The sequence below is a fragment of the Eleutherodactylus coqui genome, chromosome 4, assembly GCF_035609145.1.
Source record: "Eleutherodactylus coqui strain aEleCoq1 chromosome 4, aEleCoq1.hap1, whole genome shotgun sequence".
NCBI lineage: Eukaryota > Metazoa > Chordata > Amphibia > Anura > Eleutherodactylidae > Eleutherodactylus > Eleutherodactylus coqui.
The window spans coordinates 298,346,839-298,372,464 of record NC_089840.1 but is presented as its reverse complement, the minus strand read 5'-3'; the positions used below and the strand labels follow the sequence as shown (position 1 = coordinate 298,372,464).

Sequence of the window (25,626 nt, the reverse complement as noted above, 5' to 3'; positions counted from 1 at the left end):
CCTGATTTCCACCATAATGCACCGCCCCTTGGTTTGACTTTGGCGCGGCCGACCGATCTGACGGTTCGCTGATTGTGGTTTGCTCTGTTCCCCTACAGATGACGCACTTCGAGGAGGATGAGAACGCGCCGCCTCCCCCGCCGAACCCATTCAGCCAGTTCATACAGGAGGACAAGGGAGAGAACGGGACGCGAGGTGAGGGGGTCCCAGGAAATGCTGCTCCGCCGCCCCCTAACACGCCTGTATGCTGCGCACAAATTAACCCTCGCACCTCCTATAACACTGGCCGCACCTCCCAAAACATGTAGGAGTATCTGGGGGTCACCCTTTGGGGAACTGATGAGACTCTGCAGGTGGAGTGTAATACCATGCAGAAGCCAGCGGGGGGCGCTGTGCTCTATTACTGCTGATCCCAGAGGGCAGACCTCCTCGGGGGACTCAGCTGCTTGTGGAAGGATCCCGCAGCCAAGCTTAATATCTTGGTAAACGGGGAGGAACAGACTGTTGCCTGAAATGGCAGATAACAGGAAGCAATAGATCGCATTCTCTGTCCTATAGTCAGCTTGAAACAGCCACTTGTATTCCCCTCCCTTCCACTTGGTGGCGCTGCATAGACCTTATACATCTCCCATTTGAAATGGCAGATAACAGGGAGCAACAGATTGTATTTAACTTGCAGTGAATGATAAAGCAGAAAGTGCAGAAGAGACCCCCAAGTGAATGACGTACAGTGCCCGCTGCTCGCCCCCAGAAAACAGCGCCCCCTCCCAGCCACCCCAGCAGTCACATCCCCATTCGTGGGACACTTAAGCCCCTCCCTGATCCACCTGTAATGAAACGTGTATATATGTATCTAGATATAGGGACCCGTATATAGGGATCGCCCACATAACCGCCCCTTTCAGGACCCCCACACCCCCACCGAGGGTCTCCCCGTTCTGTCGTTGCATGATTCCCGCCCCCATAACTGACTCTTTGCACGTCACTAACCCAGTTTAACCCCGCAGATGCTGAGCATGATCTAATCTCAGAAGACGACTCTTCTGTCCTCCTAACTCAGTCCCCGCCCCCGACGCCGGTGACCGCTGCAGGTATTTATTGCGCCCCCTGGTGGCGCTGATGAGATGTTTTACTCCAGCAGCTACATCTTTGTTTACATGTAATCGAGTGCGCCGAATCTGAAGTCAAAATTCGCCAAAGACGTCTAGATCTTACGTTGTAGGCCGACTACTGCTTGGCGACGGCTCGGCAGATGAACCCGCGTACTGCTGCACCATTACCTGCATCCTGCCTTCCAGCACCTCTCGTAACACTTCCTGGCAGCAGCGGGTTCCTCCAGGGCACGTCTGAGGGTGTCGGTCCGCTGATGTCAGCAGTTACTAGGCCTGTATAATGCAGACGGGCCGAGCGCAGGTTATTAGCTGACAATACTGGGCTCTTATATCGCTAGTATGTCTGCTGCAGCCGGCGGAGCCGCGAACCATCCGGACAGTCTGCTACGTTTGTGGTGAATACACCGCACGCGTTCAGCGCAAAAACCTGTCAAGACGTGGCGATCGCTAACGAGGGTTAATGTGGGTGTAAAGTTGGAGATGAAGACAAAAGCCGGGCGTCTCACATCCGCCGCATCGGGTGCCGCTCCGGCCGCACACAGCGGCTCCATGGCCAGAGGACGGCAATGCTGTTGGTGGTGCCTATGATTTGGTGCGAACCGAAAGGTCATCATCCGGACGGCTGTTTCTGCACGACTAATGGTGCTGGATCCTCAAATAAGAGTCGAAAAAAGTGTCTGCTGCTTGTGAGTCTGAAGCCCGTGACACTGGGGATTACAGGGTTAATACCGCCTGCATCTCGTGCCTCTGAAAGGGACAGTTCTGATGGGGATCATGAGGAGGACGCATGTTATGAAGCAGAATCTGAACAGGGCGACCCCCGGCCCGCTGGGGCCGATCTGAACAGGGCGACCCCCGGCCCGCTGGGGCCGATCTGAACAGGGCGACCCCCGGCCCGCTGGGGCCGATCTGAACAGGGCGACCCCCGGCCCGCTGGGGCCGATCTGAACAGGGCGACCCCCGGCCCGCTGGGGCCGATCTGAACAGGGCGACCCCCGGCCCGCTGGGGCCGATCTGAACAGGGCGACCCCCGGCCCGCTGGGGCCGATCTGAACAGGGCGACCCCCGGCCCGCTGGGGCCGATCTGAACAGGGCGACCCCCGGCCCGCTGGGGCCGATCTGAACAGGGCGACCCCCGGCCCGCTCTGAACGCTCTAGCGAAGTCTGAACTGTTGGCCCCCAGATTACAGGGATGCCATTTACTACACCTTCACACTTTTGTGATCATTATGCAAAATTAGCCTCGTATTCCAAGCTGGATATGCCTCGTTTCGGGGCTGTCGTGACCGGCCTCACGCTGGAGCTGGATGGTGACTCCGTGCCGGAGCCGTGGAGGTCTATAGGCTCTGCTGAAGCCTGAAAGGTGCACAAAGACAACCAACGGCCTTCTGTCCCCGTCGCTCATCCTGCGGCAATGAAAGGGACCCACGAGCCACTGGAACCCCTTGTGAGGCTGATCCACTGTTCAAATCCTAAGTGGCCCATTTGGGGTGACCTGCAGGTTGTGGCCCCCCTGTTGGGTCTACAGATGGGGTACACAACACACACGTGCCTATGGAACAGTCATGATGACCGCAGTCACTACAAAGTAGTGCTCAGCCATCCGGAGCCGAGCGCACTGCCGGCTGATACAATGTAGCATGCATCACTGGTTGGTCCGATGACGGAGCACCTCCCACCGCTTCACATGAAGCCGGGCCTGATGGGAAGCTTGTGGCTGCGGATCAGAATGGAGATGGCTTCCAGGATCTGGAGGACGAGTTTGGAAAAACGGAAGCCAAACTAAAAGCAGGAATTTCTGTGGGCCCTGAAATATGCGCATTAATGCGTGATGATGCATTCAGGTCCCAGCGGAGCGGCGGACCTCCCTGCTGGGTGCATCGGGGCTGCTTGTGCAAAACCTGCCTGGCAACATATTGGCAGCGGGCAGCAACTCGGCTGCCGAATGTCACTCAGGATCCATTCCTTACATATATGGGTGCCGTGATGGTGAAGACGAGGACGGACTCCGCCGGGACAACATATCAAGGCCACATCAGCCCCAACATGATGGCGCCTCCTGCTGGTTCAACCACACTCACAAGCCGGAAGCCCCTGTGAACCGTCTGCGATGTGGAAAGACTTGAGGGATCCTTCTATTGACATGCTCGTTACTCCTCACGTCCGCCGGTGGGTTTGGTTTGTGGATCCCGTGCAGGAGATCCGCGACTCAAGCCGTCCGTAGGAAATCGTCTGCAAAATAATTGAAGCATGCGGATTTGCTTTGCGGACCTGTTGGTCTGGCTGTACCTCGCAGCACGGATCCTGCAGGGACGGCTTTGGTTAAAGTCTATGGAAGCCGTCCGATCCGCGGCGCCCGCAGCCGACCCTGCAGAAATGCCGCGCATCCGGCGGGTAAGCAGGAGTTTGAAAAAGAATAAGTCCCAGAATGCGACGCGCCCGCGGCCATGGGGCTTCATGTGAACACGGGATTGGAATCGCAGTTCAGTACAGCGGCTTTATAACGAGCAGCCAGTGACACGTGGAGATCAGCGGCCCCGCCGGCCGAGGCACAATCAGACTACAGATTTGGGCTCTGCACCCTCGGTCCACTGCAGGACCCGTGGAATACCACAAGTAGCAGATACATTCTGTGATCCGGTGTAATGTGTAGAATGGTTCCTGCTGCCTTACCTGCCTTAAAGGGGAACTCCACACAGTATTAATAAAGTTTATTGAATACTGCCCAGGAGGGATGTAATCTGCATGCTTAAATCTCAGGCTGCAGATGCTGCACACACTGTTGTCCTCATTGATGGACAAACCCACCTGCGGCTCCTGTAGGCACTACATACAGATCTATACAGTCACCACTAGGGGGAGCTCACCACCTACAGATATATACAGTCACCACTAGGGGGAGCTCACTACATACAGATATACAGCCACCACTAGGGGGAGAGCATTCCATATAGATATACAGCTACCACTAGGGGGAGAGCACTACATACAGATATATAGCTACAGCCACCACTAGGGGGAGCTCAGTCCATACAGATATACAGCCACCACTAGGGGGAGCTCAATCCATACAGATATACAGCCACCACTAGGGGGAGCTCAGTCCATACAGATATACAGCCACCACTAGGGGGAGAGCACTATATACAGCCACCACTAGGGGGAGCTCAGTCTATACAGATATACAGCCACCACTAGGGGGAGCTCAGTCCATACAGATATACAGCCACCACTAGGGGGAGCTCAGTCCATACAGATATACAGCCACCACTAGGGGGAGAGCAGTCCATACAGATATACAGCCACCACTAGGGGGAGAGCAGTCCATACAGATATACAACTACCACTAGGGGGAGAGCACTACATACAGATATATAGCTACAGCCACCACTAGGGGGAGCTCAGTCCATACAGATATATAGCTACAGCCACCACTAGGGGGAGCTCACTACATACAGATATGCAGCTGCAGCAATCACTAGGGGGAGCTCACCACATACAGATATACAGCCGCAGCCACCACTAGGGGGAGCATACAGATGTACAGCCGCAGCCACCAATAGGGGGAGCATACAGATGTACAGCCGCAGCCACCACTAGGGGGAGCATACAGATGTACAGCCGCAGCCACCACTAGGGGGAGCATACAGATGTACAGCCGCAGCCACCACTAGGGGGAGCATACAGATGTACAGCCGCAGCCACCACTAGGGGGAGCATACAGATGTACAGCCGCAGCCACCACTAGGGGGAGCATACAGAGGTACAGCCGCAGCCACCACTAGGGGGAGCATACAGAGGTACAGCCGCAGCCACCACTAGGGGGAGCATACAGATGTACAGCCGCAGCCACCACTAGGGGGAGCATACAGATGTACAGCCGCAGCCACCACTAGGGGGAGCATACAGATGTACAGCCGCAGCCACCACTAGGGGGAGCATACAGATGTACAGCCGCAGCCACCACTAGGGGGAGCATACAGATGTACAGCCGCAGCCACCACTAGGGGGAGCATACAGATGTACAGCCGCAGCCACCACTAGGGGGAGCATACAGATGTACAGCCGCAGCCACCACTAGGGGGAGCATACAGATGTACAGCCGCAGCCACCACTAGGGGGAGCATACAGAGGTACAGCCGCAGCCACCACTAGGGGGAGCATACAGATGTACAGCCGCAGCCACCACTAGGGGGAGCATACAGATGTACAGCCGCAGCCACCACTAGGGGGAGCATACAGATGTACAGCCGCAGCCACCACTAGGGGGAGCATACAGATGTACAGCCGCAGCCACCACTAGGGGGAGCATACAGATGTACAGCCGCAGCCACCACTAGGGGGAGCATACAGATGTACAGCCGCAGCCACCACTAGGGGGAGCATACAGATGTACAGCCGCAGCCACCACTAGGGGGAGCTCACTACATACAGATGTACAGCCGCAGCCATCACTAGGGGGAGCTCACTACATACAGATGTACAGCCGCAGCCGTCACTAGGGGGAGCTCACTACATACAGATGTACAGCCGCAGCCGTCACTAGGGGGAGCTCACTACATACAGATGTACAGCCGTCACTAGGGGGAGCTCACTACATACAGATGTGCAGCCGTCACTAGGGGGAGCTCACTACATACAGATGTGCAGCCATCACTAGGGGGAGCTCACTACATACACATGTACAGCCGCGGCCGTCACTAGGGGGAGCTCACTACATACAGATGTGCAGCCGTGGCTGTCACTAGGGGGAGCTCACCGCCTACAGATGTACAGCCGCGGCCGTCACTAGGGGGAGCTCACCGCCTACAGATGTACAGCCGCGGCCGTCACTAGGGGGAGCTCACCGCCTACAGATGTACAGCCGCGGCCGTCACTAGGGGGAGCTCACTACATACACATGTACAGCCGCAGCCGTCACTAGGGGGAGCTCACTTCATACAGATGTGCAGCCGTCACTAGGGGGAGCTCACTTCATAAAGATGTACAGCCGTGGCTGTCACTAGGGGGAGCTCACTATATACAGATGTACAGCCGTGGCTGTCACTAGGGGGAGCTCACTATATACAGATGTACAGCCGCGGCCATCACTAGGGGGAGCTCACTATATACAGATGTACAGCCGCGGCCATCACTAGGGGTAGCTCACTATATACAGATGTACAGCCGCGGCCATCACTAGGGGGAGCTCACTATATACAGATGTACAGCCGCGGCCGTCCCGAGGGGGAGCTCACTACATACAGATGTACAGCCGCGGCCGTCCCGAGGGGGAGCTCACTACATACAGATGTACAGCCGCGGCCGTCCCGAGGGGGAGCTCACTACATACAGAGGTGCAGCTGTCACTAGGGGGAGCATACAGATATACAGCCGCAGCCGTCACTAGGGGGAGCATACAGATATACAGCCGCAGCTGTCACTAGGGGGAGCATACAGATGTGCAGCCGTCACTAGGGGGAGCATACAGATATACAGATGTGCAGCCGTCACTAGGGGGAGCATACAGATATACAGATGTGCAGCCGTCACTAGGGGGAGCATACAGATATACAGATGTGCAGCCGTCACTAGGGGGAGCATACAGATATACAGCCGCAGCCACCACTAGAGGGAGCATACAGATATACAGCCGCAGCCACCACTAGGGGGAGCATACAGATATACAGCCGCAGCCGTCACTAGGGGGAGCATACAGATATACAGCCGCAGCCACCACTAGGGGGAGCATACAGATATACAGCCGCAGCCGTCACTAGGGGGAGCATACAGATATACAGCCGCAGCCGCCACTAGGGGGAGCTCTCTGTCTGCTGATATTTACAGCCACTACTAAGAACTTCATACATACAGATTTTCAATAGGAATTTTATGGGGTGAGCGCCACCTAGTGGTGGCTGCAGGGAGAACTCTTATGATGTAAGGATGTAATAGGCAGTTGTACTGCAGTTAGTCGCGGTGTAGATGCTGTATTGTTTTTTTGCTTTCCCTCTTCTCACGTTCCTTTTTCGCCCTCTCAGAGCTTCTAGACGATTCAGTTTTCCTGAAGGACTCCATCATATTGAACGGCAAGGATGGTAAACATGACGCAGAGGAAGAGCTGACCATCAGCGTCAGTCAGCTGAACATGGGGGACAACCTAGAGATCACACTCCGCAACACAGAGAAATTAATCGAAGGGGAGCTGACCCCCGAAGGGTCTCCCTCCAAGTCCCCCAACAAGAAGAAGAAAAAGTTCCGCACCCCGTCCTTCCTGAAGAAGAACAAGAAGAAGGAGAAGCTGGAGGCGTAACCTGTGGTTAATGGGAACGGGGGGGACGTCCCTTTCTATGGGGGCTTAATGAGTTCTATGGGGGCTTAATGAGTTCTCATGCTGGAGGGGGCGCTAGTCACTTCTGGGACTTCGGGGTCGCCGGAGTGCAGCCATTCTGCTTTTTCTCTGTTTGCTGTACAAAGCCCCCGCCTCCAGCGGCTGCCATGAGATTTTTTTTTTTCCTTCTTCAGACCACCCGTTGCCCCTTGCCACTGGAAGAAGCTGCGCCCCCCCCCCCCCCCCTTCCTGGACTACTGCAGAACCGGCTCCTGATTTGTGTGTTTTTACTTTTTATGCTACAAAAAAGACAAACCACTATTTTTATTTTTTTTTAATTAATTTTGAATTTATTTTTTACAGATTCGCCATCGGCCGACCGTAAAGATGGCGGCCAATATATGCATCTACAATATGCACCTGGGGAACTTTTTTTTTTTTTTTTTGAGGAGTTTTTTGTGAATTTTTTTTTTTTTTTTTTTTACACAGCTGGAAGAGTTCAAACTGGAATATAAAATTTCCCTCTTTGTGATTGTATTGTCTCGGCGCAGACCTGACCTGGGAGGGCGGTCGTGGGCGGGGCTACCTGGGAGGGCGGTCGTGGGCGGGGCTGGGCTTTATGCCACAGATGCCGCGCTCAGCCGATTTACCTCGTTCATTTCTGAGGATCGATAATGCTGCACCCTTAAATACTGCGGGGCTCGCTGGCTGGAATCTCCCGCGACTCCTCAGCGATAGACCCCGACTTATTTTTGTAGATTTGGGAAGCTGCTTGCGTAAAATCTGGACACTAAATTTTAGATGTTGGTATCTGGGGGGGAAAAAGTGGAATTAATTTTTTAGAGATTTCAAAAATTTTAGTTGAATTTTTTTTTTTGCCAAATGTATTTTAACTATTTGCTGCCAAAGGGCTTCTTTTAAAAAAAAATGCACAAGCGGGGGTGGGAGGAGGCGTGGCTGATGTTGGGAGGAGGCGTGGCTGATGTTGGGAGGAGGCGTGGCTGATGTTGGGAGGAGGCGTGGCTGATGTTGGGAAGAGGCGTGACATTTTTTTTTCATGTGTGCTGTGGATTATTTTTAATCGAAAAATACCTAAATTTATTTGGACCTGACCACATGGGCCTTAAACAACGACCGAGAGCTACATCGCGTTATCAGATTTACAGCTTGAACCAAACGTATAGAGAAATAAGTGCTTGAGAGAAAAAATATTCTAGAGAAGAAAAACCTATTTTTTTTATGATTTGCACCTTGTGTCGACGTTTTAAATTGCTTTCAGAAATGAATTGAAACTATTTTTTCCATAGATTATTTTTCTTCCTATAATGAAATATAAAGAGGGAAAAACTCCAAACAAATCGGAATGAAATCTATATATATTTTCTGTAAAGACTGTCGGGGTTTCGGTAGGTGGTTGGATACGGCGATGGATTGTCTGAATGTACCGGGAGGATCGGGTGATACAGAGACCGCCCCATGAGGAGGCGGAGATATTTTAAGGGTCATTGATTTGCATGTTGGAGAGCCGCCTACAGGCCGGGTTCAGGTGGCGCAGTGCGACTGCAACATCCAAAAGGGGTTCTACATTGACTGCATTTGTCTCACTATAGAACCTGGAGGGGCGGGGGGTCCGAGACTGAGAATGAAAGAAGAGCCAAAGAGGGGGAAGTGTTTTACAACAAAGCTCTGAAGAGTAGACCCAACTCAGTTGTCGGCGTTCATCCCAGTCCCTCGGAGGCCCCGCACCAGCGTTAACCCACACAACAAACTTTATTGATGAGCATGTTGTCATTTTGTTTAAAAACGTTTTTAAAAATTGGAATTTGTATGCGGAGGCTCCGCCCTCCAGAGGCGACTGCTTTTGTTACATTTTTGTTCTTGATGTGTAGACGGCCTGTTACTTCTCACGGTTATGCAAGTTGCATGTCGAATGAAGATCCTCAAAAGTAAAGCATTAAATAAATGTACATATGAATGTAGCCCCTTTAAGTACCCCCCCTCCTCCCCCCAAACCACAAATCTATTTAACCATAAAATATATATTTTTGAATGAGTAATCCCAGACTACTGATGGTCGGACCGTGAAAATGTCATTACATACAGCCGTTTAGGTTCTCCAGCCACGGAGGCCTGATGATGTCATCTGCCTTATTTCAAGCCCCTCCCCCTTCGTTATCGTGGTGCTTTTATGATAGAATTTTAATCCACATCTTCCGTGACCATTTATTATATCCAGGGTTGACAGAAAACAAAACCGTTTTATTTCAGTTTTAAATGTTTTTTACAGTTTTCCAATTTATTTTTGATTTTTTTTTCCTGTTTTTTTTAGTTTTCACATTTCTCCAATTTTAATTTTTTACTATTATCTATCGGAAAAATTGTTTAAAAAATTCAATTTTGTTTTTAAGATTTTTCTTCAATTTATTTTACGTTTTTGTTTTTACTTTTTTCAGTTTTTCTTCACTTTTTTTCACAACTTATATTTTTTCCTTTTTTTTTTCCACACTATTTTATTCTTCCCTTCCAGATGTTTAGATTACACACGACAGGCGTGCGAACCGCACCGCCACACAGACGGATGAATTGTTTGGTTGCGATATTGAAAAAAAAAAAGTGACTTCTACTTTTGGTTCTCTGGATTTTTACTGGACAAACTGATCTCTGAGATAAACCTAAAAACATTCATCCTTTGTAGTTGCAAATCAGCGTGACTCCTGTTTTCCGTCAGATGCCTTGTACGTTGCTTTTTCTCAAAAAACTTTTTTTAATGTTTTTGTTTTTTGTTGTATGACAACAGTAGGAACAAGAGTCTGTGAACGAAGCTACATAACGTTTTCTAAATGATAAAGTGTATACAGAAATGTCTATATAAAATATATCTATATGTATGCAATGTGCATAAATATTTTCTAAGAAGCGTTCTCATGCTCTCTGCACCTTTTCCCCCTCCCCCGCCCTGCTAACGCCGCTATATACCTGCTTCAGCATAAACAATGAGCCATTTTGAGAATCTGTCCTGTGGAAATCTATATATGTTACCCCGGAGATTGCTGATAGTTGTTATTGCTAATTCATGTTGGATCACAAATAAACAGTATTTTACGTAGATACATTTTTGTAATTTCACCTTTTTAATAAAGAAGAGTTAATCTTGGATTTTTCAGTGTATTTCTGTTTTTAACTTGTTTCTTGTGTTAAACTATCATAATCTGGTATAATGCCTCTGCGGAAACTAACGCAACACTTCATTCTGGAATGTTCTTATATACCAACTAGCTGATATACCCAGCCTCGCCCGAGTTAATTTGGTCCAGGTGTTTACACAAAAAATTTTATGACGTCAAGGTTACCTTAGAGTAACCGAGGAATAAAATATGTATACACAGAGAGGAGCGTTAGATTCTCCTCAGGCTGCATATGCTGATGTCCCTCTGCAGAATGTGACACCCTTCCCACTCATTTAGGACCTAAAAAATGCTTGCGCCAAATTTCATGCTTGTAGGACATCGAGAAGTTACATTACATAGGGATGAACTTACTTTTGCACTTAACATTGAATAATCGAGTTGTGACCCCTTTACGTTTCCTATTTAGGACCTAAAGAATGCTCCTGCCAAATTTCATGTTTGTACGACACCGGGAAGTTGGAGAATTAGATTAGGTACATTACATACGGGTGCCAATACTTTTGCACTTGGCATTGAATATTCGAGTTGTGACTACTTTACTTTTCCTATTTAGCACCTAAAGAATGGTCTTGCCAAATTTCATGTTTGTACGACATCGGGAAGTTAGAGAATTCGTGGCCAGTCAGTGAGGGCTTTCACCTTTTTGTGTGTGGATAGATGTACGTACAAACGTACAGCAATCACCGTAGCGGACAAACGATGTTGCTTGCAGCATTATATAGTTCTGATTTTAGGATCTACTTTTAACCTGTTTTTTTTTTTTCCTGTGGAGGTACGTATATAGTTTAACCACTTCAGGACTGCCGAATGCATGTAAGCGTCATGCAGTCCTCAAACGTGTATAGAGCGGGCTCTGAGCTGAAGCCACCACATACTCGGGCTATCAGCTGTTTCTGATAGCGGCAGTTCCAGGGTCTGTCAGCTATCAGAGTTGGCGCCAATCTCAGCAGTGGACTATTTAGATGCTGCGATCGAAACTGACCACGCATCTAAACAGTGAGCAAGAGGTGGGGGGGGGGGGACCCCTTCCCACACCTCCTGTAGCAGAATCAGGGGGTGCAGATGGGCCAGCAGTGCAGCCCAGAGCCTACTGAAATTTTTTAAGGGCTGCTACGCATAGATGCCTATGAAGCCATGCCTAAGGCAACATCAAAAATCACTATAGACTGCAATACTGAAGTATTACAGTATACATTACAACCAACCAAATGATCACAAGATCAAAGTAAAAGTCCAAACTATTAAAATCTCTCTCTTTATCTCACATAGTAAAGGGCAAAAAAAACAACAAACAGAATTCCCAAACTATTATTTGTATCTCCACTCCCAAAGAAATTGAATAAAGTGATCAAAAAGACATTTTTCAAAATCATAAACTCTACATCTCACTCTGCAGACAGCGAGCCCTCACAGCCCAATCAGCAAAACTGTTAAAACGTTCCGGCTCTCAGAATATGGTGACTGCATTTTTTCTTAAAATAAACATTTTCATTTACTTTTTAAAAATAAACATAAAACTCTCTAAATTTGGTATAACCCCATAATCCTACTGACCCACGGTCCGGACCGGTGGTGCATCTGACAAACTATTCCCATTCCAGGATGTCATTGGAATCGCAGCTCTGCATCCACACCAGCCCTGATGACTACCTCCCCTCCTCCTTTGCTCCTTCTGCAGCATCCATAGCAGCAAGCATGGTTAAGGGCGCTCTACACACTAGGCACCGTGCTCCAGGGTCTGACTCCAGGGTTGATGGGTCTGGCCAGAGCCACGCCTTTTGCTTGCACTTACTGCGCTACCAAATTTCCATGGCGATAGTCTGAGCCATTGTGCCCCAACTATCTTCCACAGACACGGGCGGCCAGTAAACCGGCCTCAGGCACTTTTTCTGGCCAGCCTCTTCCATCTGCCACAGTGGAATGGGCTTGCTTTTTATCCCACATAGTGAAGGGCAAAAAAACCAACAAACAGAATGCCAAAATATATATATTTTTTTTTGTACCCCTACTCCCAAAGTAAATGAAAAGTGATCAAAAAGAGACATTTTTTTAAATAATCTAATAATCGCGGTGAAAAAGACTCTTCAGATGAAGAATCAGTTGCCGGCTGCATCTAAGGAAGCTACCTCCTTCTTGACGCCTAAAACGTTCCCCAAAAGTCTTTGCTTTTCGTACGGAATATGAAGATGCTTTAGCCTGACCAAGGAACTTTCCCGACAAACACCTTACCAAACCTAGGAGTTTGGATGTCATGAATCCCTTTCCAGAGGATTTGGCGACGTGTTCTTCACCCGTAATGAATCCTACAGTGTCTTCTGTACAGAGATACCATCTTGCCTAAGGCTGATTCTTCATCATTTTAAGGACATGCAGGACAAAAAGATTAAATCCTTTGCAACGTCCTCCTTTGAGGTGGCTGGTTCAGAACTTTGGCCTGTGTTTAGCTCTACCTACATCCATAGGGCCACTATTGAATGGGCTAAGCAACTAGATCGGGGCATTCTTTCTGGTTCTCCTTAGGACAAATTAGCCAACATTGCCCAGCAGATGAGCAAGGTGAGGAAATTTCTCTGGAAAGCTTCTTTAAATACGGCCAGGCTCCTGGCTTGCGCCCCAGCAGTTTCAGTAACCTTGTGACGAACGCTATGGCTCAAGTATCGAGTTGCAGATGCCGCCTCTAAGCAGTCATTATAACGCACCTTCCCTCCATTGGCTTGCGTCCATTGGAGTCAGATTCAAAGCTAGTATTTCTGAGACCACTGGGTGGAGGGAGTTTGTATCTTCCACAGCATAAAGCCAGCGATGCAAAATCTGCCCAAAAGAAATGCCCCCCTGTTTATTCCTTTTGTGGCCCAGGTTCTCAGCAAAAAAAATCCTCGCAGGATCACCATCAGACGCCCTTTTTTAAGCCACGACCCTCCTGGTCTCCCTGACCCCGATCCTTCAAATCTTCGTTAAAACCTTCTGCATGAAGGGTGGCCCACACCCGATCCATCCAGGATGGGGGAGATGACTTTCCTTGTTCTGGAAGAACTGGTTCGCTCCTGGGTTTGGGCGGTCATCTCTTTAGGCTATAGAATTGTTAGCTTTCATCCCTCAGATCACTTCTTTGCTTCCAGAATCCCAGCATCTCCTTCATAGGACACTGCTTTGGATTAGGCGATTATGACTCTGTCCTCTCAGGGACTAAAAGTACTGTTTCCTACCTCAGAATGTTTCAAGGAATTTTATTCCAATCTGTTCCTAGTGTTCCAAAAGGATGATCCTGTCAGACCTGTTATCACCTGAAGAAGTTAAACTGCTTTGTCAAGGTCCGTCCCTTCTGTATGGAGTCATTGAAGTCAGTCATAGCATCCATGGAACAGAAGGAGTTCCTGTTTTCCATAAATAACAAGGACGCTTATCTTGAAGATCTCGTGATCGATTACACCAACGATTCGTCCACTTTGCCATCTGCTTGGATCATTACCAGGCTACAGCTCTGGCATTTGGGTTGACCACAACCTCCTGAGTTTTCATCAAGGTTCTGGCATCTGTGATTGCTCTCCTCTACTCCCAGTGAATGACGTACAGTGCCCGCTGCTCGCCCCCAAAAAACAGCGCCCCCTCCCAGCCACCCCAGCAGTCGCATCCCCATTCGTGGGACACTTGAGCCCCTCCCTGATCCACCTATAATGAAACGTGTATATATGTATCTAGATATAGGGACCCGTATATGGGGATCGCCCACGTAACCGCCTCTTTTCGGGACCCCCACACCCCCCCTCCCCCACCGAGGGTCTCCCCGTTCTGTCGTTGCATGATTCCCGCCCCCTTAACGGACTCTTTGCACGTCACTAACCCAGTTTAACCCCGCAGATGCTGAGCATGATCTAATCTCAGAAGACGACTCTTCTGTCCTCCTAACTCAGTCCCCGCCCCCGACGCCGGTGACCGCTGCAGGTATTTATTGCGCCCCCTGGTGGCGCTGATGAGATGTTTTACTCCAGCAGCTACATCTTTGTTTACGTGTAATCGAGTGCGCCGAATCTGAAGTCAAAATTCGCCAAAGACGTCTAGATCTTACGTTGTAGGCCGACTACTGCTTGGCGACGGCTCGGCAGATGAGCCCGGGTACTGCTGCACCATTACCTGCATCCTGCCTTCCAGCACCTCTCGTAACACTTCCTGGCAGCAGCGGGTTCCTCCAGGGCACGTCTGAGGGTGTCGGTCCGCTGATGTCAGCAGTTACTAGGCCTGTATAATGCAGATGGGCCGAGCGCAGGTTATTAGCTGACAACACTGGGCTCTTATATCGCTAGTATGTCTGCTGCAGCCGGCGGAGCCGCGAACCATCCGGACAGTCTGCTACGTTTGTGGTACACCGCACGCGTTCAGCGCAAAAACCTGTCAAGACGTGACGATCGCTCACGAGGGTTATTTTGGGTGTAAAGTTGGAGATAAAGACAAAAGCCGGGCGTCTCACATCCGCCGCATCGGGGGCCGCTCCGGCCGCACACAGCGGCTCCATGGCCAGAGGACGGCAATGCTGTTGGTGGTGCCTATGATTTGGTGCGAACCGAAAGGTCCTCATCCGGACGGCTGTTTCTGCACGACCAATGGTGCTGGATCCTCAAATAAGAGTCGAAAAAAGTGTCTGCTGCTTGTGAGTCTGAAGCCCCGTGACACTGGGGATTACAGGGTTAATACCGCCTGCATCTCGTGCCTCTGAAAGGGATCATGGGGAGGACGCATGTTATGAAGCAGAATCTGAACAGGGCGACCCCCGGCCCGCTGGGGCCGATCTGAACAGGGCGACCCCCGGCCCGCTGGGGCCGATCTGAACAGGGCGACCCCCGGCCCGCTGGGGCCGATCTGAACAGGGCGACCCCCGGCCCGCTGGGGCCGATCTGAACAGGGCGACCCCCGGCCCGCTGGGGCCGATCTGAACAGGGCGACCCCCGGCCCGCTGGGGCCGATCTGAACAGGGCGACCCCCGGCCCGCTGGGGCCGATCTGAACAGGGCGACCCCCGGCCCGCTCTGAACGCTCTAGCGAAGTCTGAACTGTTGGCCCCCAGATTACAGGGATGCCATTTACTACACCTTCACACTTTTGTGATCATTATGCAAAATTAGCCTCGTATTCCAAGCTGGATATGCCTCGTTTCGGGGCTGTCGTGACCGGCCTCACGCTGGAGCTGGATGGTGACTCCGTGCCGGAGCCGTGGAGGTCTATAGGCTCTGCTGAAGCCTGAAAGGTGCACAAAGACAACCAACGGCCTTCTGTCCCCGTCGCTCATCCTGCGGCAATGAAAGGGACCCACGAGCCACTGGAACCCCTTGTGAGGCTGATCCACTGTTCAAATCCTAAGTGGCCCATTTGGGGTGACCTGCAGGTTGTGGCCCCCCTGTTGGGTCTACAGATGGGGTACACAACACACACGTGCCTATGGAACAGTCATGATGACTGCAGTCACTACAAAGTAGCGCTCAGCCATCCGGAGCCGAGCGCACTGCTGGCTGATACAATATAGCATGCATCACTGGTTGGTCCGATGACGGAGCACCTCCCACCGCTTCACATGAAGCCGGGCCTGATGGGAAACTTGTGGCTGCGGATCAGAATGGAGATGGCTTCCAGGATCTGGAGGACGAGTTTGGAAAAACAGAAGCCAAACTAAAAGCAGGAATCTCTGTGGGCCCTGAAATATGCGCATTAATGCGTGATGATGCATTCAGGTCCCAGCGGAGCGCCGGACCTCCCCGCTGGGTGCAGCGGGGCTGCTTGTGCAAAGCCTGCCTGGCAACATATTGGCAGCGGGCAGCAACTTGGCTGCCGAATGTCACTCAGGGTCCATTCCTTACATATATGGGTGCCGTGATGGTGAAGACGAGGACGGACTCCGCCGGGACAACATATCAAGGCCACATCAGCCCCAACATGATGGCGCCTCCTGCTGGTTCAACCACACTCACAAGCCGGAAGCCCCTGTGAACCGTCTGCGATGTGGAAAGACTTGAGGGATCCTTCTATTGACATGCTCGTTACTCCTCACATCCGCCGGTGGGTTTGGTTTGTGGATCCCGCAGGAGATCCGCGACTCAAGCCGTCCATAGGAAATCGTCTGCAAAATAATTGAAGCATGCGGATTTGCTTTGCGGACCTGTTGGTCTGGCTGTACATCGCAGCACGGATCCTGCAGGGACGGCTTTGGTTAAAGTCTATGGAAGCCGTCCGATCCGCGGCGCCCGCAGCCGACCCTGCAGAAATGCCGCGGATCCGGCGGGAAAGCAGGAGTTTGAAAAAGAATAAGTCCCAGAATGCGACGCGCCGGCGGCCCTGGGGCTTCATGTGAACACGGGATTGGAATCGCTCGCAGTTTTGAAGCGCAGTTCAGTACAGCGGCTTTATAACGAGCAGCCAGTGACACGTGTAGATCAGCGGCCCCGCCGGCCGAGGCAGAATCAGACTACAGATTTGGGCTCTGCACCCTTGGTCTACTGCAGGACCCGTGGAATATCACAAGTAGCAGATACATTCTGTGATCCGGTGTATGTGTAGAATGGTTCCTGCTGCCTTACCTGCCTTAAAGGGGAACTCCACACAGTATTAATAAAGTTTATTGAATACTGCCCAGGAGGGATGTAATCTGCATGCTTAAATCTCAGGCTGCAGATGCTGCACACACTGCTGTCCTCATTGATGGACAAACCCACCTGCGGCTCCTGTAGGCACTACATACAGATCTATACAGTCACCACTAGGGGGAGCTCACCACCTACAGATATATACAGTCACCACTAGGGGGAGCTCACTACATACAGATATACAGCCACCACTAGGGGGAGCATACAGATGTACAGCCGCAGCCACCACTAGGGGGAGCTCACTACATACAGATGTACAGCCGCAGCCATCACTAGGGGGAGCTCACTACATACAGATGTACAGCCGCAGCCGTCACTAGGGGGAGCTCACTACATACAGATGTACAGCCGCAGCCGTCACTAGGGGGAGCTCACTACATACAGATGTACAGCCGTCACTAGGGGGAGCTCACTACATACAGATGTGCAGCCGTCACTAGGGGGAGCTCACTACATACACATGTACAGCCGCGGCCGTCACTAGGGGGAGCTCACTACATACAGATGTGCAGCCGTGGCTGTCACTAGGGGGAGCTCACCGCCTACAGATGTACAGCCGCGGCCGTCACTAGGGGGAGCTCACCGCCTACAGATGTACAGCCGCGGCCGTCACTAGGGGGAGCTCACCGCCTACAGATGTACAGCCGCGGCCGTCACTAGGGGGAGCTCACTACATACACATGTACAGCCGCAGCCGTCACTAGGGGGAGCTCACTTCATACAGATGTGCAGCCGTCACTAGGGGGAGCTCACTTCATAAAGATGTACAGCCGTGGCTGTCACTAGGGGGAGCTCACTATATACAGATGTACAGCCGCGGCCATCACTAGGGGGAGCTCACTATATACAGATGTACAGCCGCGGCCATCACTAGGGGGAGCTCACTATATACAGATGTACAGCCGCGGCCATCACTAGGGGGAGCTCACTATATACAGATGTACAGCCGCGGCCGTCCCGAGGGGGAGCTCACTACATACAGATGTACAGCCGTCACTAGGGGGAGCATACAGATATACAGCCGCAGCCGTCACTAGGGGGAGCATACAGATATACAGCCGCAGCTGTCACTAGGGGGAGCATACAGATGTGCAGCCGTCACTAGGGGGAGCATACAGATATACAGATGTGCAGCCGTCACTAGGGGGAGCATACAGATATACAGATGTGCAGCCGTCACTAGGGGGAGCATACAGATATACAGATGTGCAGCCGTCACTAGGGGGAGCATACAGATATACAGATGTGCAGCCGTCACTAGGGGGAGCATACAGATATACAGCCGCAGCCGTCACTAGGGGGAGCATACAGATATACAGCCGCAGCCACCACTAGGGGGAGCATACAGATATACAGCCGCAGCCGTCACTAGGGGGAGCATACAGATATACAGCCGCAGCCGCCACTAGGGGGAGCTCTCTGTCTGCTGATATTTACAGCCACTACTAAGAACTTCATACATACAGATTTTCAATAGGAATTTTATGGGGTGAGCGCCACCTAGTGGTGGCTGCAGGGAGAACTCTTATGATGTAAGGATGTAATAGGCAGTTGTACTGCAGTTAGTCGCGGTGTAGATGCTGTATTGTTTTTTTTGCTTTCCCTCTTCTCACGTTCCTTTTTCGCCCTCTCAGAGCTTCTAGACGATTCGGTTTTCCTGAAGGACTCCATCATATTGAACGGCAAGGATGGTAAACATGACGCAGAGGAAGAGCTGACCATCAGCGTCAGTCAGCTGACCATGGGGGACAACCTAGAGATCACACTCCGCAACACAGAGAAATTAATCGAAGGGGAGCTGACCCCCGAAGGGTCTCCCTCCAAGTCCCCCAACAAGAAGAAGAAAAAGTTCCGCACCCCGTCCTTCCTGAAGAAGAACAAGAAGAAGGAGAAGCTGGAGGCGTAACCCGTGGTTAATGGGAACGGGGGGGGACGTCCCTTTCTATGGGGGCTTAATGAGTTCTATGGGGGCTTAATGAGTTCTCATGCTGGAGGGGGCGCTAGTCACTTCTGGGACTTCGGGGTCGCCGGAGTGCAGCCATTCTGCTTTTTCTCTGTTTGCTGTACAAAGCCCCGCCTCCAGCGGCTGCCATGAGATTTTTTTTTTTCCTTCTTCAGACCACCCGTTGCCCCTTGCCACTGGAAGAAGCTGCGCCCCCTGCCCCCTCCTGGACTACTGCAGAACCGGCTCCTGATTTGTGTGTTTTTACTTTTTATGCTACAAAAAAGACAAACCACTATTTTTTTTTTTAATTAATTTTGAATTTATTTTTTACAGATTCGCCATCGGCCGACCGTAAAGATGGCGGCCAATATATGCATCTACAATATGCACCTGGGGAACTTTTTTTTTTTTTGAGGAGTTTTTTTGTGAATTTTTTTATTTTTTTTACACAGCTGGAAGAGTTCAAACTGGAATATAAAATTTCCCTCTTTGTGATTGTATTGTCTCGGCGCAGACCTGACCTGGGAGGGCGGTCGTGGGCGGGGCTGGGTTTTATGCCACAGATGCCGCGCTCAGCCGATTTACCTCGTTCATTTCTGAGGATCGATAATGCTGCACCCCTAAATACTGCGGGGCTCGCTGGCTGGAATCTCCCGCGACTCCTCAGCCATAGACCCCGACTTATTTTTGTAGATTTGGGAAGCTGCTTGCGTAAAATCTGGACACTAAATTTTAGATGTTGGTATCTGGGGGGGAAAAAGTGGAATTAATTTTTTAGAGATTTCAAAAATTGTAGTTGAATTTTTTTTTTTGCCAAATGTATTTTAACTATTTGCTGCCAAAGGGCTTCTTTTAAAAAAAAATGCACAAGCGGGGGTGGGAGGAGGCGTGGCTGATGTTGGGAGGAGGCGTGGCTGATGTTGGGAGGAGGCGTGGCTGATGTTGGGAGGAGGCGTGGCTGATGTTGGGAAGAGGCGTGACATTTTTTTTTCATGTGTGCTGTGGATTATTTTTAATCGAAAAATACCTAAATTTATTTGGACCTGACCACATGGGCCTTAAACAACGACCGAGAGCTACATCGCGTTATCAGATTTACAGCTTGAACCAAACGTATAGAGAAATAAGTGCTTGAGAGAAAAAATATTCTAGAGAAGAAAAACCTATTTTTTTTATGATTTGCACCTTGTGTCGACGTTTTAAATTGCTTTCAGAAATGAATTGAAACTATTTTTTCCATAGATTATTTTTCTTCCTATAATGAAATATAAAGAGGGAAAAACTCCAAACAAATCGGAATGAAATCTATATATATTTTCTGTAAAGACTGTCGGGGTTTCGGTAGGTGTTTGGATACGGCGATGGATTGTCTGAATGTACCGGGAGGAGCGGGTGATACAGAGACCGCCCCATGAGGAGGCGGAGATATTTTAAGGGTCATTGATTTGCATGTTGGAGAGCCGCCTACAGGCCGGGTTCAGGTGGCGCAGTGCGACTGCAACATCCAAAAGGGGTTCTACATTGACTGCATTTGTCTCACTATAGAACCTGGAGGGGCGGGGGGTCCGAGACTGAGAAAGAAAGAAGAGCCAAAGAGGGGGAAGTGTTTTACAACAAAGCTCTGAAGAATAGACCCAACTCAGTTGTCGGCGTTCATCCCAGTCCCTCGGAGGCCCCGCTCCAGCGTTAACCCACACAACAAACTTTATTGATGAGCATGTTGTCATTTTGTTTAAAAACGTTTTTAAAAATTGGAATTTGTATGCGGAGGCTCCGCCCTCCAGAGGCGACTGCTTTTGTTACATTTTTGTTCTTGATGTGTAGACGGCCTGTTACTTCTCACGGTTATGCAAGTTGCATGTCGAATGAAGATCCTCAAAAGTAAAGCATTAAATAAATGTACATATGAATGTAGCCCCTTTAAGTACCCCCCCTCCTCCCCCCAAACCACAAATCTATTTAACCATAAAATATATATTTTTGAATGAGTAATCCCAGACTACTGATGGTCGGACCGTTACAATGTCATTACATACAGCCGTTTAGGTTCTCCGGCCACGGAGGCCTGATGATGTCATCTGCCTTATTTCAAGCCCCTCCCCCTTCGTTATCGTGGTGCTTTTATGATAGAATTTTAATCCACATCTTCCGTGACCATTTATTATATCCAGGGTTGACAGAAAACAAAACCGTTTTATTTCAGTTTTAAATGTGTTTTTACAGTTTTTTCCAATTTATTTTTGATTCTTTGTTTTCCTGTTTTTTTTAGTTTTCACATTTCTCCAATTTTAATTTTTTACTATTATCTATCGGAAAAATTGTTTAAAATTCAATTTTGTTTTTAAGATTTTTCTTCAATTTATTTTACGTTTTTGTTTTTACTTTTTTCAGTTTTTCTTTCACTTTTTCACTTTTTTCACAACTTATATTTTTTCACTTTTTTTTCCACTTTATTTTATTCTTCCCTTCCAGATGTTTAGATTACACACGACAGGCGTGCGAACCGCACCGCCACACAGACGGATGAATTGTTTGGTTGCGATATTGAAAAAAAAGTGACTTCTACTTTTGGTTCTCTGGATTTTTACTGGACAAACTGATCTCTGAGATAAACCTAAAAACATTCATCCTTTGTAGTTGCAAATCAGCGTGACTCCTGTTTTCCGTCAGATGCCTTGTACGTTGCTTTTTCTCAAAAAACTTTTTTTAATGTTTTTGTTTTTTCAGCTTTTTTTTGTTGTATGACAACAGTAGGAACAAGAGTCTGTGAACGAAGCTACATAACGTTTTCTAAATGATAAAGTGTATACAGAAATGTCTATATAAAATATATCTATATGTATGCAATGTGCATAAATATTTTCTAAGAAGCGTTCTCATGCTCTCTGCACCTTTTCCCCCTCCCCCGCCCTGCTAACGCCGCTATATACCTGCTTCAGCATAAACAATGAGCCATTTTGAGAATCTGTCCTGTGGAAATCTATATATGTTACCCCGGAGATTGCTGATAGTTGTTATTGCTAATTCCTGATGGATCACAAATAAACAGTATTTTACGTAGATACATTTTTGTAATTTCACCTTTTTAATAAAGAAGAGTTAATCTTGGATTTTTCAGTGTATTTCTGTTTTTAACTTGTTTCTTGTGTTAAACTATCATAATCTGGTATAAGGCCTCTGCGGAAACTAACACAACACTTCATTCTGGGATGTTCTTATATACCAACTAGCTGATATACCCAGCCTCGCCCGAGTTAATTTGGTCCAGGTGTTTACACAAAAAGTTTTATGAAGTCAAGGTTACCTTAGAGTAACCGAGGAATAAAATATGTATACACATAGAGGAACGTTAGATTCTCCTCAGGCTGCATATACTGATGTCCCTCTGCAGAATGTACCATCCTTCCCACTCATCATTTAGGACCTAAAGAATGCTCCTGCCAAATTTCATGTTTGTACGACACCGGGAAGTTAGAGAATTCGATAAGGTACATTACATACGGGTGCCAATACTTTTGCACTTGGCATTGAATATTCGAGTTGTGACTACTTTACTTTTCCTATTTAGGACCTAAAGAATGCTCCTGCCAAATTTCATGTTTGAACAACATCGGGAAGTTAGAGAATTAGTGGCCAGTCAGTGAGGGCTTTCACCTTTTTGTGTGTGTATAGATGGATGGATGTACGTACGAACGTACAGCAATCACCGTAGCGGACAAACAATGTTGCTTGCGGAATTATATAGTTCTGATTTGGGATCTACTTTTAACCTGTTTTTTTTTTTTTTCCTGTGGTGGTACGTATATAGTTTAACCACTTCAGGACTGCCGAATGCATGTAAGCGTCATGCAGTCCTCAAACGTGTATAGAGCGGGCTCTGAGCTGAAGCCACCACATACTCGGACTATCAGCTGTTTCTGATAGCGGCAGTTCCAGTTGCTGTCAGCTATCAGAGTTGGCGCCAATCTCAGCAGTGGACTATTTAGATGCTGCGATTGAAACTGACCACGCATCTAAACAGTGAGCAAGAGGTGGGGGGGACCCCCCCTGTAGCAGAATCAGGGGGTGCAGATGGGCCAGCAGTGCAGCCCAGAGCCTACTGAAATTTTTTAGGGCTGCTACGCATAGATGCCTATGAAGCCATGCCTGAGGCAACATCAAAAATCACTATAGACTGCAATACTGAAGTACTACAGTATACATTACAACCAACCAAATGATCACAAGATCAAAGTAAAAGTCCAAACTATTAAAATCTCTCTTTATCTCACATAGTAAAGGGCAAAAAAAACAACAAACAGAATTCCCAAACTATTATTTGTATCTCCACTCCCAAAGAAATTGAATAAAGTGATCAAAAAGACACATTTTTCAAAATCATAAAATCTACATCTCACTCTGCAGACAGCGAGCCCTCACAGCCCAATCAGCAAAACTGTTAAAACGTTCCGGCTCTCAGAATATGGTGACTGCATTTTTTCTTAAAATAAACATTTTCATTTACTTTTTAAAAATAAACATAAAACTCTCTAAATTTGGTATAACACCATAATCCTAGTGACCCACGGTCCGGACCGGTGGTGCATCTGACAAACTATTCCCATTCCAGGATGTCATTGGAATCGCAGCTCTGCATCCACACCAGCCCTGATGACTACCTCCCCTCCTCCTTTGCTCCTTCTGCAGCATCCATAGCAGCAAGCATGGTTAAGGGCGCTCTACACACTAGGCACCGTGCTCCAGGGTCTGACTCCAGGGTTGATGGGTCTGGCCAGAGCCACGCCTTTTTGCTTGCACTTACTGCGCTGCCAAATTTCCATGGCGATAGTCTGAGCCATTGTGCCCCAACTATCTTCCACAGACACGGGCGGCCAGTAAACTGGCCTCAGGCACTTTTTCTGGCCAGCCTCTTCCATCTGCCACAGTGGAATGGGCTTGCTTTTTATCCCACATAGTGAAGGGCAAAAAAAACCAACAAACAGAATGCCAAAATTACTTTTTTTTTTTTTTGTACCCCTACTCCCAAAGTAATTAAATGAAAAGTGATCAAAAAGAGACATTTTTCAAAATAATGATAAAATAATCTAATAATCGCGGTGAAAAAGACTCTTCAGATGAAGAATCAGTTGCCGGCTGCATCTAAGGAAGCTACCTCCTTCTTGACGCCTAAAACGTTCCCCAAAAGTCTTTGCTTTTCGTATGAAATTTGAAGATGTTTTAGCCTGACCAAGGAACTTTCCCGACAAACACCTTACCGAGCCTAGGAGCTTGGATGTCATGAATCCCTTTCCAGAGGATTTGGCGACGTGTTCTTCACCTGTAATGAATCCTACAGTGTCTTCTGTACAGAGATACCATCTTGCCTAAGGCTGATTCTTCATCATTTTAAGGACATGCAGGACAAAAAGATTAAATCCTTTGCAACGTCCTCCTTTGAGGTGGCTTGTTCAGAACTTTGGCCTGTGTTTAGCTCTACCTACATCCATAGGGCCACTATTGAATGGGCTAAGCAACTATATCAGGGCATTCTTTCTGGTTCTCCTTAGGACAAATTAGCCAACATTGCCCAGCAGATGAGCAAGGTGAGGAAATTTCTCTGGAAAGCTTCTTTAAATACGGCCAGGCTCCTGGCTTGCGCCCCTGCAGTTTCAGTAACCTTGTGACGAATGCTATGGCTCAAGTATCGAGTTGCAGATACCGCCTCTAAGCAGTCATTATAACGCACCTTCCCTCCATTGGCTTGCGTCCATTGGAGTCAGATTCAAAGCTAGTATTTCTGAGACCATGGGGTGGAGGGAGTTTGTATCTTCCACAGCATAAAGCCAGCGATGCAAAATCTGCCCAAAAGAAATGCTCTCCTTTTTATTCCTTTTGTGGCCCAGGTTCTCAGCAAAAAAAATCCTCGCAGGATCACCATCAGACGCCCTTTTTTAAGCCACGACCCTCCTGGTCTCCCTGACCCCGATCCTTCAAATCTTCGTTAAAACCTTCTGCATGAAGGGTGGCCCACACCCAATCCATCCAGGATGGGGGAGATGACTTTCCTTGTTCTGGAAGAACTGGTTCGCTCCTGGGTTTGGGCGGTCATCTCTTTAGGCCATAGAATTGTTAGCTTTCATCCCTCAGATCACTTCTTTGCTTCCAGAATCCCAGCATCTCCTTCATAGGACACTGCTTTGGATTAGGCGATTATGACTCTGTCCTCTCAGGGACTAAAAGTACTGTTTCCTACCTCAGAATGTTTCAAGGAATTTTATTCCAATCTGTTCCTAGTGTTCCAAAAGGATGATCCTGTCAGACCTGTTATCACCTGAAGAAGTTAAACTGCTTTGTCAAGGTCCGTCCCTTCTGTATGGAGTCATTGAAGTCAGTCATAGCATCCATGGAACAGAAGAAGTTCCTGTTTTCCATAAATAACAAGGACGCTTATCTTGAAGATCTCG

General features: G+C 48.8%; 1 protein-coding gene across 5 annotated transcripts in view; it reads left to right on the top strand.

The window, feature by feature from the left end:
• Positions 1 to 22,293, top strand: part of ADD3 (adducin 3) — an 80,981-nt gene extending 58,688 nt beyond the window's left edge. For 3 of the 5 annotated variants that reach the window (XM_066601482.1, XM_066601483.1, XM_066601485.1), the window contains 3 exons: positions 99 to 195; positions 1,008 to 1,091; positions 7,133 to 7,980. In XM_066601482.1, the coding sequence (XP_066457579.1) occupies positions 99 to 195; positions 1,008 to 1,091; positions 7,133 to 7,404 (453 nt within the window). In that variant the 3' untranslated portion in view covers positions 7,405 to 7,980. Of the gene's footprint in view, positions 1 to 98; positions 196 to 1,007; positions 1,092 to 7,132; positions 7,981 to 18,872 lie in introns of those variants that run through there. The other 2 variants (XM_066601487.1, XM_066601486.1) reach the window with 2 other exon arrangements.
• The last annotated feature ends 3,333 nt before the right edge of the window (positions 22,294 to 25,626 follow it).